The 18,182-nt window shown below is 49.9% G+C and overlaps 1 protein-coding gene across 3 annotated transcripts in view; it reads right to left on the reverse strand.

The window, feature by feature from the left end:
• Positions 1-352: 352 nt before the first annotated feature.
• Positions 353-18,182, reverse strand: part of LOC139268813 (protein PML-like) — a 72,541-nt gene continuing 54,711 nt past the window's right edge. Inside the window, exons 6-10 of one of the 3 annotated variants that reach the window (XM_070887526.1) lie at positions 15,795-15,997; positions 11,803-12,031; positions 10,552-10,607; positions 7,818-8,019; positions 353-1,206 (exon numbers count right to left, since the gene is read on the reverse strand). In XM_070887526.1, coding sequence (XP_070743627.1) covers positions 392-1,206; positions 7,818-8,019; positions 10,552-10,607; positions 11,803-12,031; positions 15,795-15,997 — 1,505 coding nt within the window. In that variant the 3' untranslated portion in view covers positions 353-391. The remainder of the gene's footprint in view (positions 1,207-7,817; positions 8,020-10,551; positions 10,608-11,802; positions 12,032-15,794; positions 15,998-18,182) is intronic. The other 2 variants (XM_070887527.1, XM_070887528.1) reach the window with 2 other exon arrangements.

Consider the following 18,182-nt stretch of genomic DNA (forward strand, 5'->3'; position numbering starts at 1 on the left):
TTAAAACTGAGATGAGGAGAAATTTCTTCTCTCGGGGGTTGTGGATCTGTGGAATGCGCTGCCTCAGAGAGCTGTGGAAGCTGGGATATTGAATAAATTTAAGACAGAAATAGACAGTTTCTTAAACGATAAGGGGATAAGGGGTTATGGGGAGTGGGCAGGGAAGTAGAGCTGAGTCCCCCCCCGGCAGACCATTGCCCCCCCTCCCCCGGTGGACCATTGCCTCCCCCGGCGGACCATTGCCCCGCCCCCCCCACCCACCACCGCAGACCATTGCCCCCCCCCCGCCCGGTGGACCATTGCCCCTCCCCCGGTGGACCATTGCCCCCACTGGCGGACCATTGCCCCCACCGGCGGACCATTGCCCCCCCAACCCCGGTGGACCATTGCCCTACTTAGCCTCTAACTTCAGGCCCTGGATGACACTGCGATGCCGGCTGCCCCTGGGTTTGTGAAGCTGTAAGAAGAAGCGGATTTTGTCGATGACTTGCTGGGGGTTTGTGAGCCGTAGGTTGCCGCCCGCACTGACTAGGTTCCTCAGGCCGCTCCGTGGGTTACTGAGGTGGGCCAGCTGCAGGGTGTTCAGGCCAATCTCCTCAAAGGCAAGTTGGTCCGTGTCCAGCCGGGATATCACGTCCTGGTCAAAGAGAGGCTGCAGGGACATTCGGCACTCCAGCTGAGCGAGAGAAAAGCGGCTGCTCTGGGTGTGCTCTGGGGTGGGTTTCAGTGCAGAGTACAGCTCCTGCAAGGCCCTCACATTGTCCAGGGCCCCATCGGCTGGACAGAACTCCCCGACGTAGGCCGACACTAAATGATTCAGCCTGTAGTTCTTGACCTCTGACCTGGGAACAATTTCCCTGGCCAGCCACAACGTATCCAGGAATCCAGTCACACATCGGGCGAACTGATCTTTCATGAAGAGGTCTCCCCATGCCTTATAAACAATCTGACAGTCACGGACCCAGATGTTGTGCCCTGCTAACAGAGGCCTGTCCAGGGACTGCAAGAACTGCAGGAACGCTGCCATGGCCTCCGCCAGGCTGCAGGTGGGCTGTGGGACTTCTCTCAGGCACAGGACCCCATCCATCACCTGCAACCCATTAATGGCGGCAGCTCCTGCCAAGATGGGCCTGTTGGGCAGGATGTACTTCACAAAGATCCTCTCTCCACTCACCGCCGCTACCTGCACAATCTCGCAGTCTTTTCCTGAAAAAAAAATATACTGTGCGTTAATGACACTGTGAACACAGCGGCAGGAATTAGTCTGTAGAGGGAGCTTTACTCTGTATCTAACCCCGTGCAGTACCTGCCCTGGGAGTGTTTGATGAGACAGTGTAGAGGGAGCTTTACTCTGTATCTAACCCCGTGCAGTACCTGCCCTGGGAGTGTTTGATGGGCAGTGTAGAGGGAGCTTTACTCTGTATCTAACCCCGTGCTGTACCTGCCCTGGCAGTGTTTGATGGGACAGTGTAGAGGGAGCTTTACTCTGTATCTAACTCGTGCTGTACCTGTTCTGGGAATGTTGGAAGGGACAGTGTAGATGGAACTTTACGCTGTATCTAATCCACAATGTACCTGCCAAGACGGCTGAATCCTCAGCCACTGACAGTGGGGCGAAAGGAGTTTGGAATTCACACGAGGCCAGAGTTGGAAGAATGCAGAGTTCTTGGTGGTTTGTAAGGCTGGAGGAGGTTACAGACATTTGAACACTAAGATGTGAATTTTAATTTTGAGGCGATGGTGGATTGGGAGCCAATAGAGGTGATGGGTGAATGGGACTTGGTGCGAGTTCGGGCACGGGCTGCTGAGATTTGGATGTACCCAACTTTACGGAAAGTGGAAGATAGGAAGCTGGCCAGGAGAGCGTTGGGTTGAGTTTGGATGTACCAAGGGCATGGATGAAGGTTTCAGCAGCGGATGAGCTGAGGCAGGGGCGGAGACGGGAGATGTTATGGAGGTGGAACTTGGTTACCTTGGTAATGGAGAGGATTTGGGAGTGGAAGCTCAGCTCAGGGTTAAGTTGGCGCCAAGGATGCGAACAGTCGGGGTCCAACCTGAGACCGTGGCCGGGGAGAGGGATAGAATCAGTGACGAGGGGATGGAGCGTGCAGGGGTGCAGGGCTGAAGATGATGGCTTCAGCCTTCCCAGTGGTTAATTGGAGGAATTTGTGGGTCATCCAGGACTGGATGGCGGATGAGCACTCTGGCAGCACAGGCAGTGAAGGGGTCAGGGGAGATGGTGAGGAGGTGGGATTGGGTGTCGTCAGTGTGCGTGTGGCACCTGACCCGTGTCTTTCGATGGTGTTGCCGAGGGGCGGCATGTGGCTGAGAAACAGGAAAAGGGCAAGGATTGATTGTGGGGGAGTCCCAAGGGAGCGGGGCGGGAGCGGGAGGAGAAACTGTTGCCGATGATGCTCTGGCTGTGAGCGGAAAGGTAGGAGTGGAACCAGGTGAAGGCAGTCCCACCCAGCTGTACAACAGAGGAGGTGTTGGAGGAAGGTGGCGTGGTCGACTGCAGTGACTGCAAAAAGGTCGTGAAGGATGAGGAGGGTCACACTCACTGAGCATGTCATTTGTGAGTCTGATTTGGGCCATTCTATATAGAAAAAAAGCTCATTTATGATTTGACGTGGGCCTTACAATCTGCCTCCAACATCTGATCCCTTACAAACCTCAAATGAACTGAACAAACCACCAAAGTATCACACTCCCCTGCCCCCGACTGCCCCAGCAGAAAGAATACTGATCCAGGCATTTGCTCCCAGACATGCTTGACCAATGATGGTGCAGAGACAATGGGAGGAATTTAACCCCCCAAAAAAGGTGGTTTGGGTCAGGTGGGAAGTTAAAATGTGACAAATCTCAAATCCGAACCCAACCCGCTTGGAACCTGTCCACTTCCAGTTTGAAGGAAGGCGGGACGAATGACGGGCGAGCGATGCACTCTCGGGGGGTGGGTAGGTCATTGAACGCTGTTAAGGATGCTGCGTGCCTTCATTTGAACAAGGTTTATATTTTTTAACTCATGTCGGGCTGGGTTTCCCGGGCCTCAGGAAACCCGGCAGGAGGAGGCGAGAAGGGCCAGATCCATAAGGTGCGTGTATTTACAGCAATGCCTGTGGGCCATGAGGAGCCGGAGTGCTTCCCCCTCAGCCCAACAAATTAACCTGTAAACCCACTGCGATCTGTCTACTCCCCCTCCCCCAAATACCCCCCGAGACCACAGACCCCCCGCAATCACAGACCCCCGCCCCCCCCCGCGATCACTGAATCCCCGGGATTTCACCCCATGATCTCTCCCACCGCGACCTCTTCCCCTCCCACCCCAATCGCCCCCCACAATCCCTCCCGATTTCCCCCCCCCCCACCACGATCACCCCCCCCATGATCTACCCTCCCCACGGTCTCTCCCCACCACGATCACCCCCATGCTCTCTCCCCCACGACCCCCACCATCCCCCCACAATCTCCCCCCCCCAACCCACCACGATCAACCCCCTCCATGGTTTCTCTCCCCCACGACTACCCCCCCAACCACCAGATCCGCGGTTGTGGTTTGCCCACCTGTCGATGCGGCGGTTGTCGGGAGGGGGGGAAACCTGGGGTAAACAGATTGAAACACGACCTGGAGCTACAGCTCCACGTCCTTCGGGGAAACCCATATTCCAGGTTCCCTGAACAGAACTCCGCCCCTCCGCTCCGAACTTGCACCCCACTAACCATCGGGGCCCATGTCTACGGGGAACAGAGAGTGGCGCAGCAGCGCCAGCGAAGGAAGCAGCCTTGGCCGAGTCTGGACAAGAAACATGCAGCCAGCCTGTGCACCAAGGCCCAGGTCTGGAGCAGCTCCACACGCTGACCCTGGCACACACCCGATTCTGCCTCTAAATGTAACGCTTTGCAGCGGGGTGAGAAACCATGTGCTGGGAGCGAGGGTCTCCCTCAGACCAACCTCTTGCCTGCCTGGGTCTGGAAGTGGTGACGGGCGAGGAGCTGGTCACCGGTGGGTAGCACTGCTCGATTGACAGACACTTTGTGTGTTACAGGCAGCGTTCGTGGTGAAGTTTGGGACCTTCCAAGTGCCGCCTGTTACTGGTGGGGAATGGAATAGTGTGCGTATCATCATAGGCACGTCCTCGAAATCGAGGAAGACTTGCTTCCACTCTAAAAGTGTGTTCTTAGATGACCGAACAGTCTCTGTCACAGGTGGGACAGCCAGTGGTTGAGAGAAGGGACTGGTTTGCCGCACGCTCTTTCCGCTGCCTGCGCTTGATTTCTGCATGCTCTTGGCGATGAGACTTGAAGTGCTCAGCGCCCTTCCGGATGCTCTTCCTCCAGTTAGGACGGTCTTTGACCAGGGACTCCCAGATGTCAGTGGGGTTGTTGCATTTTATCAAGGAGGCTTTGAGGGTGTCCTTGAAACGTTTCCTCTGCCCATCTTTGGCTTGCTTGCCATGTAGGAGTTCCGAGTAGAGCGCTTGCTTTGGGAGTCTTGTGTCAGGCATGCAAACAATGTGACCCGCCCAACGGAGCTGGCCGAGTGTGGTCAGTGCTTCGATGCTGGAACAGTGTGCGTATCAGGCACGAGTACACACACTCCCAGGTCAGGTACTGCACAGTTTAGAGACAGAGTAACACTCCCTCCACTAGCCTGCTAGTAATCTGTATCTCTCTCCCCCAATAAGCTGTTGGGGCCTCAGAATCTTATGTTTCAATGAGATCACCGCTCATTCTTCTAAACTTTCCTGGGAGTATAAGCCCAATCTACTCAATCTCTCCTCATAGGACAACCCTCTCATCCCAGGAATCAAGGGATCCTAGGAAGTGGAGTGCATTCGGGGGTGGTAATCCCAATTTCTCACGAGAGGTGAGACTTCTGTGCTTGGTGCAAAGTCTTGCGCCTCGTGAATGTTATCGCCCTCAAACGGGTTGCACCGAATCTTTAGCCCTGTGTTTCCTGTACTGGGACACCTGAATCTCTCAGAACAACAACACTTAATAGTTTATCACCATTTAAATATATTCTGTTTTCCTACTCACATTGCCACACATTATACTCCATCTGCCACCTTATTGCCCATTCATTTTGCCGACTCTTTGTAACCTCCTCCCAGCTTACTGTCCCGCCTTGCTTTGTATCGTCAGCAAACTTAGTTACATTGTACTCAGTCCCTTCATCTAGGTCATTAATATAGATTGGTAATTGTCATGTATCCTACATGGTTACTGCTTGCACTATTACAAGGTGTGCCACCAGAGGGCACTACACTGGGAGACTTGTAGGTTACCTGTACAGGTGTGCCAGGCTTAGTATAAAAGGCAGGCCACCAGGTGTGATCCTCAATCTGGAGTTATCAATAAAGGACTAAAGTCACTACAGTTCAAGTATAACACATAGCCTCGTGGAGTCATTATCAGAGCATCTAAAGACACAGCAGTAATAGCTGAGGCCCCAGCACTGATCCTTGTGTGATCATTACTAGTTACAGCCTGCCAACCTGAAAATGACCCATTTATCCCTACCCGCTGCTTTCTGTCTGTTAACCAATCCTCAATCCATGTTAATACATTACCATAAACCCCATCAGCTCTTATAAGAACATAAGAAATAGGAGCAGGAGTAGGCCATACAGCCCCTCGAGCCTGCTCCGCCATTCAATAAGATCAAGGTTGATCTGATCATGGACTCAGCTCCACTTCCCCGCCCGCTCCCCATAACCCCTTATCGATTAAGAAACCGTCTATTTCTGTCTTGAATTTATTCAATGACCCAGCTTCCACAGCTCTGAGGCAGCGAATTCCACAGATTCACAACCCTCTGAGAGAAGAAATTTCTCCTCATCTCAGTTTTAAATGGGCGGCCCCTTATTCTAAGATCGTGTCCTCTAGTTCGAGTCTCCCCCATCAGTAGAAACATCCTCTCTGCATCCACCTTGTCAAGTCCCCTCATAATCTTATACGTTTCGCTGAGATCACCTCTCATTCTTCTGAATTCCAATGAGTAGAGGCCCAACCTACTCAACCTTTCCTCATAAGTCAATCCCCTCATCCCCGGAATCAACCTAGTGAACCTTCTCTGAACTGCCTCCAAAGCAAGTATATATTTCGTAAATATCGAAACCAAAACTGCACGTAGTATTCCAGGTGTGGCCTCACCAATACCTTATATAACTGTAGCAAGACTTCCCTGCTTTTATATTCCATCCCCTTTGCAATAAAGGCCAAGATACCATTGGCCTTCCTGATCACTTGTTGTACCTGCATACTATCCTTTTGTGTTTCATGCACAAGTACCCCCTGGTCCCGCTGTACTGCAGCACTTTGCAATCTTTCTCCATTTAAATAATAACTTGCTCTTTGATTTTTTTCTGCCAAAGCGTAACAACCTTTTATTACCTTATCGAACGCCTTTTGGAAATCCAAATATATCACATCCACTGGTTCCCCTTTATCTACCCTGCTAGTTATATCCTGAAAAACCTCTAATAAATTTGTCAAACACGATTTCCCTTTCATGTCATCTCTGCCTAATCATATTATGATTTTCTAAGTGCCCTGTTACCACTTCCTTAAAAACGATTCCAGCATTTTCTCGATGACTGATGTCAGGCTAACTGGCCTGTAGTTCCCTGTTTTCTCTCTCACTCCATTCTTGAATACCAGGGTTGGGACATTTCAGAGTATGGAATTTTGGTAGATTACAACCAGTGCATTCACTGTGTCTGCAGCCACCTCTTTTAGAACCAGAAGACGTAGGCCGTCAGGTCCAGGGGATTTGTTGGCTTTTAGTCCCATTAGTTTCTCAAGTACTTTTTCTCTACTGATATTAATTACTTTAAATTCCTCACTCTCATTTGCCCCTTAGTTCCCACTATTTTTGGTATGCTTTTTGTGTCTTCTACTGTGAAGACAGATGCAAAATATGTGTTTAAAGTCTCTTCCATTTCCTTATTCCCCATTTATAATTTCACCTGTTTCGGCCTCTAAGGGACCAACACTTACTTTTGCTACTCTCTTCCTTTTTACATACTTGTAGAAGCTCTTACAATTTGTTTATATATTTTTTGCTAATTTACTTTTATATTATACTTTCTCCCTTTTAATTAATTTTTTGGTCATCCTTTGCTGGTTTCTAAAGTGCTCCCAATTCTCAGGCTTGTAATATTCTTTGCAACATTATCTTCTCATAATCTAATACTATCCTTAACTTCTTTAGTTAGCTAGGGATGGATCACTTTGCCTGTGGATTTTTTATTTCGCAATGGAATGTGTATTCATTGAGAATTTTGGAATATTTCTTTCAATGTTTGCCACTGCTTATCTACCATGATATTTTTAATTTAATTTCCCAATCTAACTTAGCCAACTCCCCCTTAATACCTATCTAATTGTCTATTTAAATTTAAGACTCTAGTTTCGTACTTAAGAATGTCACACTAAAACTCAATGTGAACTTCTATCATATTATGATCACTCTTCCCAAGATGATCCTTTATTATGAGATTACTAATTAACATTGTCTCATTACACAAAACAAGACCTAAAATAACCTTTTCCTTGATTGGTTTCAAGATGTAAAGCAATAATATTGCGGCACAGGGCGATGTGGGAAACTCCAAAACAGCAACCTCTTGATTAGAGAGAAAACCAGAGCCCAGACCAATTGTATAATTCATTAACCAGAGCCCAGTCTAATTAATTATTCCACTAACCAGAGTTAAGAATAACTGCATCTCCCAGTTACTGGAGACCAGGATACCAGCCAGTGGCAGTACACATGGGCAGGAAGGGGAAACTGAAAACATAAATAACCTTACCCATTCCTGTGGTCTGCAGTTGGAAGAACACCAGTGGATTACCGCCCTGACAGAGCTGAATCACTGTCGCCTTATCTCTCCACTGCTCTCCACTGCTCCAATTGGACTTGTTGTGCCCCATGTGACCAAGCGGTGACAGAATGCTCTCATTGGTCATCGCCGCAGAGGATGCCCCGTTGTGCATTTCATTCAACATGATGTGCTGCAAAAGACGCACAGGATATCGATCAAACCAATAATCCCACAATATCGGTCAATCCCATAACCTCAGAATATCGATACATCTCATAACCCCACATTATCGGTCAATCCCATAATCCCAAGATATTGTTCAGACCCATAACCCCACAATATCGGTCAGACCTATAACCCCACAATATTGGTCAGACCCATAACCCCACAATATCGGTCAGACCCATAACCCCATAATATCGGTCAGACCCATAATCCCACAATATCGGTCAGACCCATAACCCCACAATATCGGTCAGACCCATAACCCCACAATATCGGTCAGACCCATAACCCCACAATATCGGTCAGACCCATAACCCCACAATATCGGTCAGACCTATAACCCCACAATATCGGTCAGACCCATAACCCCATAATATCGGTCAGACCCATAATCCCACAATATCGGTCTGACCCATAACCCTACAATATCGGTCAGACCCATAACCCCACAATATCGGTCAGACCCATAACCCCACAATATCAATCAGACCCATAACCCCAGGATATCGGTCAGACCCATAACCCCACAATATCGGTCAGACCCATAACCCCACAATATCAATCAGACCCATAACCCCAGGATATCGGTCAATCCTAGGCCTAGACCCAATCATCTTCAGCTGATTCATCAATGACCTTCCCTCCATCATAAGGGCAGAAGTGGGGATGTTCGCTTATGATTGCACAGTGTTCAGTGCCATTCACAACTCCTCAGATAATGAAGCAGTCCATACCTACATGCAGAAGGACCTGGACAACATTCAGGCTTGGGCTGATAAGTGGCAAGTAACATTCACACCACACAAGTGCCAGGCAATGACTATCTCCAACAAGCGAGAGTCGAACCACCGCCCCATGACATTCAACGGCATTACCATCGCCAAATTCCCCACCATTAACATCCTGAAGGTCACCATTGACCAGAAACTTAACTGGACCAGCCACATAAATACTGTGTCTACAAGAGTGGGTCAGAGGCTGGGTATTCTGTGGTGAGTCTCTCACCTCCTGACTCCCCAAAGCCTTTCCACCATCTACAAGGCACAAGTGGAGAAAGATTGCAAAGTGCTGCAGTACAGCAGGACCTGGGGGTACGTGTGCATGAAACACAGAAGGATAGTATGCAGGTACAGCAAGTGATCAGGAAGGCCAATGGTATCTTGGCCTTTATTGCAAAGGGGATGGTGTATAAAAGCAGGGAGCTCTTGCTGCAGCTATACAGGGTATTGGTAAGGCCACACCTGGAATACTGCGTGCAGTTTTGGTTTCCATATTTACGAAAGGATATACTTGCTTTGGAGGCAATGCAGAGAAGGTTCACTAGGTTGATTTCGGGGATGAGGGGGTTGATTTATGAGGAAAGGTTGAGTAGGTTGGGCCTCCACTCATTGTAATTCAGAAGAATGAGAGGTGATCTTATCGAAATGTATAAGATTATGAGGGGGCTTGACAAGGTGGATGCAGAGAGGATGTTTCCACTGATGGCGGAGACTAGAACTAGAGGGCACGATCTTAGAATAAGGGCCGACCATTTAAAACAGAGATGAAGAGAAATTTCTTCTCCCAGAGAGTTGTAAATCTGTGGAATTCGCTGCCTCAGAGAGATGTGGAAGCTGGGACATTGAATATATTTAAGACAGAAATAGACAGTTTCTTAAACGATCAGGGGATAAGGGGTTATGGGGAGCGGGCAGGGAAGTGGAGCTGAGTCCATGATCAGATCAGCCATGATCTTATGGAACGGCAGAACAGGCTCGAGGGGCCAAATGGCCTACTACTGCTCCTATTTCTTACGTTCTTATGTAAGTCAGGAGTGTGATGGAATAATCTCCACTTGCCTCGATGTGCAGCTCCAACAACATTCAAGAAGCTCGACACCAGCCAGGACAAAGCAACCCGCTTGATTGGCACCCCATCCACCACCTTAAACATTCACTCCCTCCACCACTGGCGCACCATGGCTGCAGTGTGTGCCATCTACAAGATGCACTGCAGCAACTCGCCAAGGCTTCTTTGGCAGCACCTCCAAAACCCACGACCTCTACCACCTAGGACAAGGGCAGCAGGCGAATGGGAACATCATCGCCTGCAAGTTCCCCTCCAAGTCACACACCATCCTGACTTGGAAATGTATCGCTGCTCCTTCATCTTCGCTGGGTCAAAATCCTGGAACTCCCTCCCTGTGGGAGCACCTTCACCACACGGACTGCAGCGGCTCAAGAAACATAGACATAGGCGGCTCACCACCACCTTCTCAAGGGCAATTAGGGATGGGCAATAAATGCTGGCCTTGCCTGCGACACCCACATCCCAGGAATGAATAAAAAACAATCCTCATAACCCCGGGATATTGGTCAATCTTCATAACCCCAGGATATCTTCTGGGGTTTGAGTGATATCCTGGGGTTTGAGGGTTTGGGTGTAATGCTCCTGTGTATAAATTATACAGCCAGTCTCTTCAGTAACCAGCTCCCTGAGAAGAGCAGGAAGTCCTTACCATGCAGGTGACTCCATTGTCGTCACTCTCTTCCGATAATATTTTTATTGTCTCCTCTGTGTAAAAACAATAAAGCATCAGTTTGTAGGCAAAGCTGAGTTTCCAACACTCGATTTGCTTGTTCCGTGCTTTACTGAGTGGTTATATGCTGCATATCTTGTGGTTTACATTCAGTAAATTCAAAGGTCCTGTCAATCCATGGCTCCCAGTATGACTCAGAAAAACACAGAGACTGTGGATGAGAAAGCCTGAGTGTTTGATGGGACAGTGTAGAGGGAGCTTTACTCTGTATCTAACCCCGTTGTGTCCCTGCCCTGGGAGTGTTTGATGGGAGAGTGTAGAGGGAGTTTTGCTCTGTATCTAACCCCATGCTGTACCTGCCCTGGGAGTGTTTGATGGGACAGTGTAGAGGGAGCTTTACTTTGTATTTAACCCGTGCTGTACCTGCCCTGGGAGTGTTTGATGGGACAGTGTAGAGGGAGCTTTACTCTGTATGTAACCCTGTGCTGTCCCTGCCCTGGGAGTGTTTGATGGAACAGTGTAGAGGGAGCTTTACTCTGTATCTAACCCGTGCTGTACCTGCCCTGGGAGTGTTTGATGGGACAGTGTAGAGGGAGCTTTACTCTGTATCTAACCCGTGCTGTACCTGCCCTGGGAGTGTTTGATGGGACAGTGTAGAGGGAACTTTACTCTGTATCTAACCCGTGCTGTACTTGCCTTGGGTACTCATAGAAACGTTTAAAATTCTGACGGGTTTAGACAGGTTAGATGCAGGAAGAACATTCCCAATGTTGGGGAAGTCCAGAACCAGGGGTCACAGTCTAAGGATAAGGGGTAAGCCATTTATGACCAAGATGAGGAGAAACTTCTTCACCCAGAGAGTGGTGAACCTGTGGAATTCTCTACCACAGAAAGTTGTTGAGGCCAATTCACTAAATATATTCAAAAAGGAGTTAGATGTAGTCCTTACTACTAGGGGGATCAAGGGGTATGGCGAGAAAGCAGGAATGGGGTACTGAAGTTGCATGTTCAGCCATGAACTCATTGAATGGCGGTGCAGGCTCGAAGGGCTGAATGGCCTACTCCTGCACCTATTTTCTATGTTTCATGCAGAACATTTATGGTTACGCGACTTCCTCTTTAACTCTGTGCTATATTCTACACTACGAGACATGCCTGTGGTTGACAGATAGTTGAATGTTCTTTACTCTCTCCGTTTCACAATGAATTAGGGGCATTGTGCAGTCTGACCTGCTGGAAGTTGCCAGGGGTCCTCATCACTGAGATCAGTAGAAATGTTCAGCGTGGTCTCCTCGGTACTGCTCCACGAGAGGATCTCGGATTTGCTGTCGGGGGTTATCCCGGACGAACTCTGCACACTATAATTGTGTTCAGAGTGCCGGCACTGCTTTCTGACATCCGTCGTGTTTTTGTCCTCCACCGACCGAGAACTTTTGGCCCGCCGTTTCTCTGGAGCTTTCTGAATAAAAAGAAAAATAGCTGAGTCTTTGACAGAAGCTTTGCCCTTTGTAGGCCATGTTTACCAGCATGTTTCCCCATCACTGCCGGCAAATTTGTATGTTTCTGATCTCTCTGTGGTAGAACCCTCGGAAGTTTGTGGGTTGAAGTCCCACTCCAGAGACTTGAGCACATAATCCAGGCGGACACTGCAGTGCTGTGCTGAGGGAGCGCTGCACTGTCGGAGGTCCCGTCTTTCGGTTGAGACGTTAAACCGAAGCCCCGTCTGCTCTCTCAGGTGGATGTATTGCGGGCAAGTACAGCAGGAGAGGCGAAGAAGCGGCAAGAGTTTGTAGGTGGAAGTGATTGGGGCCCAGAGAGGCATGAGTTCGGGGCCAGGGGCCCAGGGGCAGCATGGGCCAACCCACACTGCGATATTTGTGCGCAGTGGGTCCGTGCAGCAGAGCTGGTTTCCAGTCGTCTTGGTTAACCCTTGCCACTGGACCAAGACCTAGCTCTGACAAGCCCATGTAGTGGCTGGTGTGCAATGGCTACCACACGTTAAAAAAATCCACGCACAGGCATCTTCCACCCTTCAGGATGTAGTTCGGGATCTGGAATATTAGTTTGGGATCTGGAACATCGTAACACCTGTGAACTCATCCCTTTTTGGTGTGGAAGCAAGTCATCCTCACTTCAAGGGACTGCCTATGATGATGATGATATGTTTTGCGGCAACAAAACAAAGATTCAGAGAATAAAGAGTGTCGAGCAGGCCTGCAAGAGGATAGAGTTTGCGATGAACTTTGTCTTCGCATCCTGTGAAACCATATCTTGTGCTATATTCTCAAACCATATCATGAAACCTCCGTATCACCTCTTCAGCTAAGAACTCTGCTCCTCAGCAAACTATTCCCAACCTCTCTTCCTTCTCCAGATGTGTCAGGGAAGATTACACAGACCCCAGTCCATTCAGCTCTTCACAGCATGTGCCACCCCTCACTCCGTCCCTGTGTCAGCTGTGGCTCAGTGGGTAGCACAAAAATCTAGGCTGACACTGAGGGAGTGCTGCACTGTCGGAGATGCCGACTTTCGGATGAGATGTTAAACCGAGGCCCCGTCTGCTCTCTCAGGTGGACATAAAAAATCCCATGGCACTATTTCGAAGACGAGCAGGGGAGTTATCCCCAGTGTCCCAGCCAATATTTATCCCTCAATCAACGTAACAAAAACAGATTATCTGGTCATTATCACATTGTTGGCTGTGGGAGCTTGCTGTGCGCAAATTGGCTGCTGCATTTCCTACATTATAAGTGACTATACTCCCCAAAAAAGTACTTCATTGGCTGTAAAGTGCTTTGAGGTGGTTGTGAAAGGCGCTATATAAAGGCAAGTCTTTCTTTCTTTCTTTCCCTAGGCACCAGCTCCGGGACCTCAGTGCGGTTAGACATGAGCCAGAATGGAGTGCGCCCGGTGACGGAGCAGTGGCAGCTGGGGCGGCACACGGTCCCTGACTGTGGGGCCTGGATCGGAGAGTTCCCTGGCTGCAGGGCCTGGATCGGAGAGGTCCCTGGCTGTGGGGCCTGGATCGGAGAGGTCCCTGTCGGAGAGGTTCCTGGCTGGGGGGCCTGGATCGGAGAGGTCCCTGGCTGTGGGGCCTGGATCGGAGAGGTCCCTGGCTGTGGGGCCTGGATCGGAGAGGTCCCTGGCTGGGGGGCCTGGATCGGAGAGGTCCCTGGCTGGGGGGCCTGGATCGGAGAGGTCCCTGGCTGGGGGGTCTGGATCCGAGAGGTCCCTAGCTGTGGGGCCTGGATCGGAGTGGTCCCTGGCTGTGGGGCCTGGATCGGAGAGGTCCCTGGCTGGGGGGCCTGGATCGGAGAGGTCCCTGGCTGGGGGGCCTGGATCGGAGAGGTCCCTGGCTGGGGGGCCTGGATCGGAGAGGTCCCTAGCTGTGAGGCCTGGATCGGAGAGGTCCCTGGCTGGGGGGCCTGGATCGGAGAGGTCCCTGGCTGTGGGGCCTGGATCGGAGAGGTCTCTGGGTGGGGGGCCTGGATCGGATAGGTCTCTGGGTGGGGGGCCTGGATCGCAGGGGTGCAACTTTGAAAGGACGATTGCTGGCAGTGTTGGTGCTGTCTGACAGTGTGCTGCGGCTGGTGTATAACTGGGGGAGTCCCCCAACAGCTACAACTTGCATTTTATATTGCACTGTTAACACCTTCATAGCAGAGACCTGATTGAGGTGTATAAAATTATGAGGGGCCTAGATAGAGTGGATAGGAAGGACCTGTTTCCCTTGGCAGAGGGATCAATAACTTGGGGAATAGATTTAAAGTAATTGGTAGGAGATTTAGAGGCGATTTGAGGGGAATTTTCATCACCCAGAGGGAGGTGGGGGTCTGGAACTCACTGCCTGAAAGGGTGGTAGAGGCAGAAACCCTCACCACATTTTAAAAAGTACTTGGATGTGTACTTGGAGTGCCGTAACCTGCAGGGCTACGGACCGAGAGCTGGAAAGTGGGATTAGGCTGGACGGCAGGCAAGGACACGATGGGTTGAAATGGCCTCCTTTCATGCTGTAAGTTTCTATGATTCTATGAAACCCGGCCATATCGATTTTCTACCTCTTGGTCGACTGTACCTTCAGTAACTGTGCTGCTTCTGAACCTTAAACCTGGCCGGAGTGGTCCCAGAGGAACACCTGTTGCAATGGGTGGAAGTGGGGCGTTGCAATCTCCCTCAGGGCGGTGATTGGCTGGGTGCGGGGGGGTCCGTCTACTCCTCCTACAGTTGGAGCCACCCGTGACAATACCGCGGCTAGCACTGCCCGTGTGCTGTCAGGTGCTGCCTGCCTGGACTGGGCGGGCGTGCGGAGAAAGCCACCTTGCCAGAGCTGCCAGCCGTCATGTCGCCGATACCCCCCGCCACACCCTGCGAGCTGCTTGGGCACAATCCGTGGGGAGTCTCCGAGGCTACTGAAGCCCACCATTACCGTTCGCTCCTGACCATCGCCTAGACTTCCCAAGCTGGCAGCGATGGACTCCTTCGACTGGATGCCCGAGGTTTATAAGAACATAAGAAATAGCAGCAGGAATAGGCCATTCGGCCCCTCGAGCCTGCTCCGTCATTCAATAAGATCATGGCTGATCCGATCATGGACTCAGCTCCACTTCCCTGCCCACTCTCCATAACCCCTTATTCCTTTATCGTTTAAGAAACTGTCTTAAATTTATTCAATGTCCCAGCTTCCGCAGCTCTCTGAGGCAGCGAATTCCACAGATTTACAACCCTCTAAGAGAAGAAATTCCTCCTCATCTCTGTTTTAAATGGGCGGCCCCTTATCCTAAGATCATGCCCTCTAGTACTAGTCTCCCCCATCAGTGGAAACATCCTCTCTGCATCCAACTTGTCAAGCCCCCTCATAATCTTATACGTTTCGATAAGATCACCTCTCATTCTTCTGAATTACAATGAGTAGAGGCCCAATCTACTCAATCTCTCCTTATAAGTCAACCCCCTCATCCTCGGAATCAACCTAGTGAACCTTCTCTGAACTACCTCACAGCAAGTACATCCTTTCTTAATGCGCAGCGCTCCTGAAAGAACGGCGTTCCGTGCCCGGTCCCTCCCTGTCCTGGAGATCCCCTGGCTGTGAAGGTGCCACTGGTTTGTGCGTTGATGCGAATCCGTCCCACAGGCCCCGCAGTGCTGTGAGACCTGCTCTGCTGCTTATTCTCGGACACCCGCTGCGTCGTGCTCAAGGCAGACTCAAAGACTCAAGCTAATACCTTGTGCTTCTGCGCTAACTCGCGTCGGAAAGAAGGCCCACTTAGACGCTGACCCCTCAGGCTGGAGCCGGGGCCTGGGCTCACGGGCTGCCACCATCTCTCCTCGCCCTCTCCTGCCCACTCCACCTGCCCTTCCACGCGCGTGAATGGTGCTGTGTGAGAGTCTGGGCCACTCGGTCCTGGGCCGGCACTGTGGAACGAGCCTGCGAGGAGAGACAGGAAAGCAGCTAAGTGATTGGTTGGTAAGTATTTCTCTTTTTTTCCCTCTAAACTAGGGTTTGGTTTAAATTAAGAGCTGTGATTTTTGATTAAAAACTATACACAGATAACGAAGTGATATTTATGGACTGAAGAAATAGGAGTCGGCCATTCGTCCCCTTGAGCCTGCTCCGCCATTTAATAAGATCATGGCTGATCCGATCATGGACTCAGCTCCACTTCCCTGTCCGCTCCCCATAACCCCTTATTCCCTTATCGTTTAAGAAGCTGTCTATCTCTGTCTTAAATTGAAATTTATTTCAAAACTTGAAAATCTAATTGGCTGAATAAAGTACAATAGAGATGGCAGGGCAGGTGATGTGTTGCAGCTGTAGCATGTGGGAGCTGGTGGACACCAGTGTGATCCACGGCGACTACATCTGCAGTAAGTGTCTGCAGCTCGAGGAACTTCGGCTCCGCATTGATGAGCTGGAGTCCGTGCTTCAAATATTGCGACACATCAGGGAGGTGGAGAGTTACCTGGATGTTCCAGGAGGCAGCCACACCCCTTAGGTTAAATAATTCAAATTTGGTCCGTGGTCAGGACAGGAGGGTGTGACGACAAGCGACACAGGTATGGAGACTCAGGATGGAGTGATGGAGGAGCCTCAGCCCTTACATAGAAACATCGAAACATAGAAAATAGGTGCAGGAGCAGGCCATTCGACCCTTCGAGCCTGCACCGCCATTCAATGAGTTCATGGTTGAACATGCAACTTCAGTATCCCATTCCTGCTTTCTCGCCATACCCCTTGATTCCCCCTAGTAGTAAGGACTACATCTAACTCCTTTTTGAATATATTTAGTGAATTGGCCTCAACAACTTTCTGTGGTAGAGAATTCCACAGGTTCACCACTATCTGGGTGAAGAAGTTTCTCCTCATCTCGGTCCTAAATGGCTTACGCCTTATCCTTAGACTGTGACCCCTGGTTCTGGACTTCCCCAACATTGGGAACATTCTTCCTGCATCAAACCTGTCTAAACCCATCAGAATTTTAAACGTTTCTATGAGATCCCCTCTCATTCTTCTGAACTCCAGTGAATACAAGCCCAGTTCATCCAGTCTTTCTTGATATGTCAGTTCCGCCATCCCGGGAATCAGTCTGGTGAACCTTCGCTGCACTCCCTCAATAGCAAGAACGTCCTTCCTCAAGTTAGGAGACCAAAACTGTACACAATACTCCAGGTGTGGCCTCACCAAGGCCCTGTATAACTGTAGTAACACCTCCCTGCCCCTGTACTCAAATCCCCTCGCTATGAAGGCAACATACCATTTGCTTTCTTAACCGCCTGCTGTACCTGCATTCCAACCTTCAATGACTGATGTACCATGACACCCAGTTCTCGTTGCACCTCCCCTTTTCCTAATCTGTCACCATTCAGATAATAGTCTGTCTCTCTGTTTTTACCACCAAAGTGGATAACCTCACATTTATCCACATTATACTTCATCTGCCATGCATTTGCCCACTCACCTAACCTATCCAAGTCACTCTGAAGCCTCATAGCATCCTCCTCGCAGCTCACACTGCCACCCAACTTAGTGTCATCCACAAATTTGGAGATACTACATTTAATCCCCTCGTCTAAATCATTAATGTACAATGTAAACAGCTGGGGCCCCAGCACAGAACCTTGCGGTACCCCACTAGTCACTGCCTGCCATTCTGAAAAGTACCCATTTACTCCTACTCTTTGCTTCCTGTCTGACAACCAGTTCTCAATCCACGTCAGCACACTACCCCCAATCCCATGTGCTTTAACTTTGCACACTAATCTCTTGTGTGGGACCTTGTCGAAAGCCTTCTGAAAGTCCAAATACACCACATCAACTGGTTCTCCCTTGTCCACGCTACTGGAAACATCCTCAAAAAATTCCAGAAGATTTGTCAAGCATGATTTCCCTTTCACAAATCCATGCTGACTTGGACCTATCATGTCACCTCTTTCCAAATGCGCTGCTATGACATCCTTAATAATTGATTCCATCATTTTATCCACTACTGATGTCAGGCTGACCGGTCTATAATTCCCTGTTTTCTCGCCGTCTTTTTAAAAAAGTGGGGTTACATTGGCTACCCTCCACTCCATAGGAACTGATCCAGTCTATGGAATGTTGGAAAATGACT

Source organism: Pristiophorus japonicus, chromosome 8 (genome assembly GCF_044704955.1).
Source record: "Pristiophorus japonicus isolate sPriJap1 chromosome 8, sPriJap1.hap1, whole genome shotgun sequence".
NCBI lineage: Eukaryota > Metazoa > Chordata > Chondrichthyes > Pristiophoridae > Pristiophorus > Pristiophorus japonicus.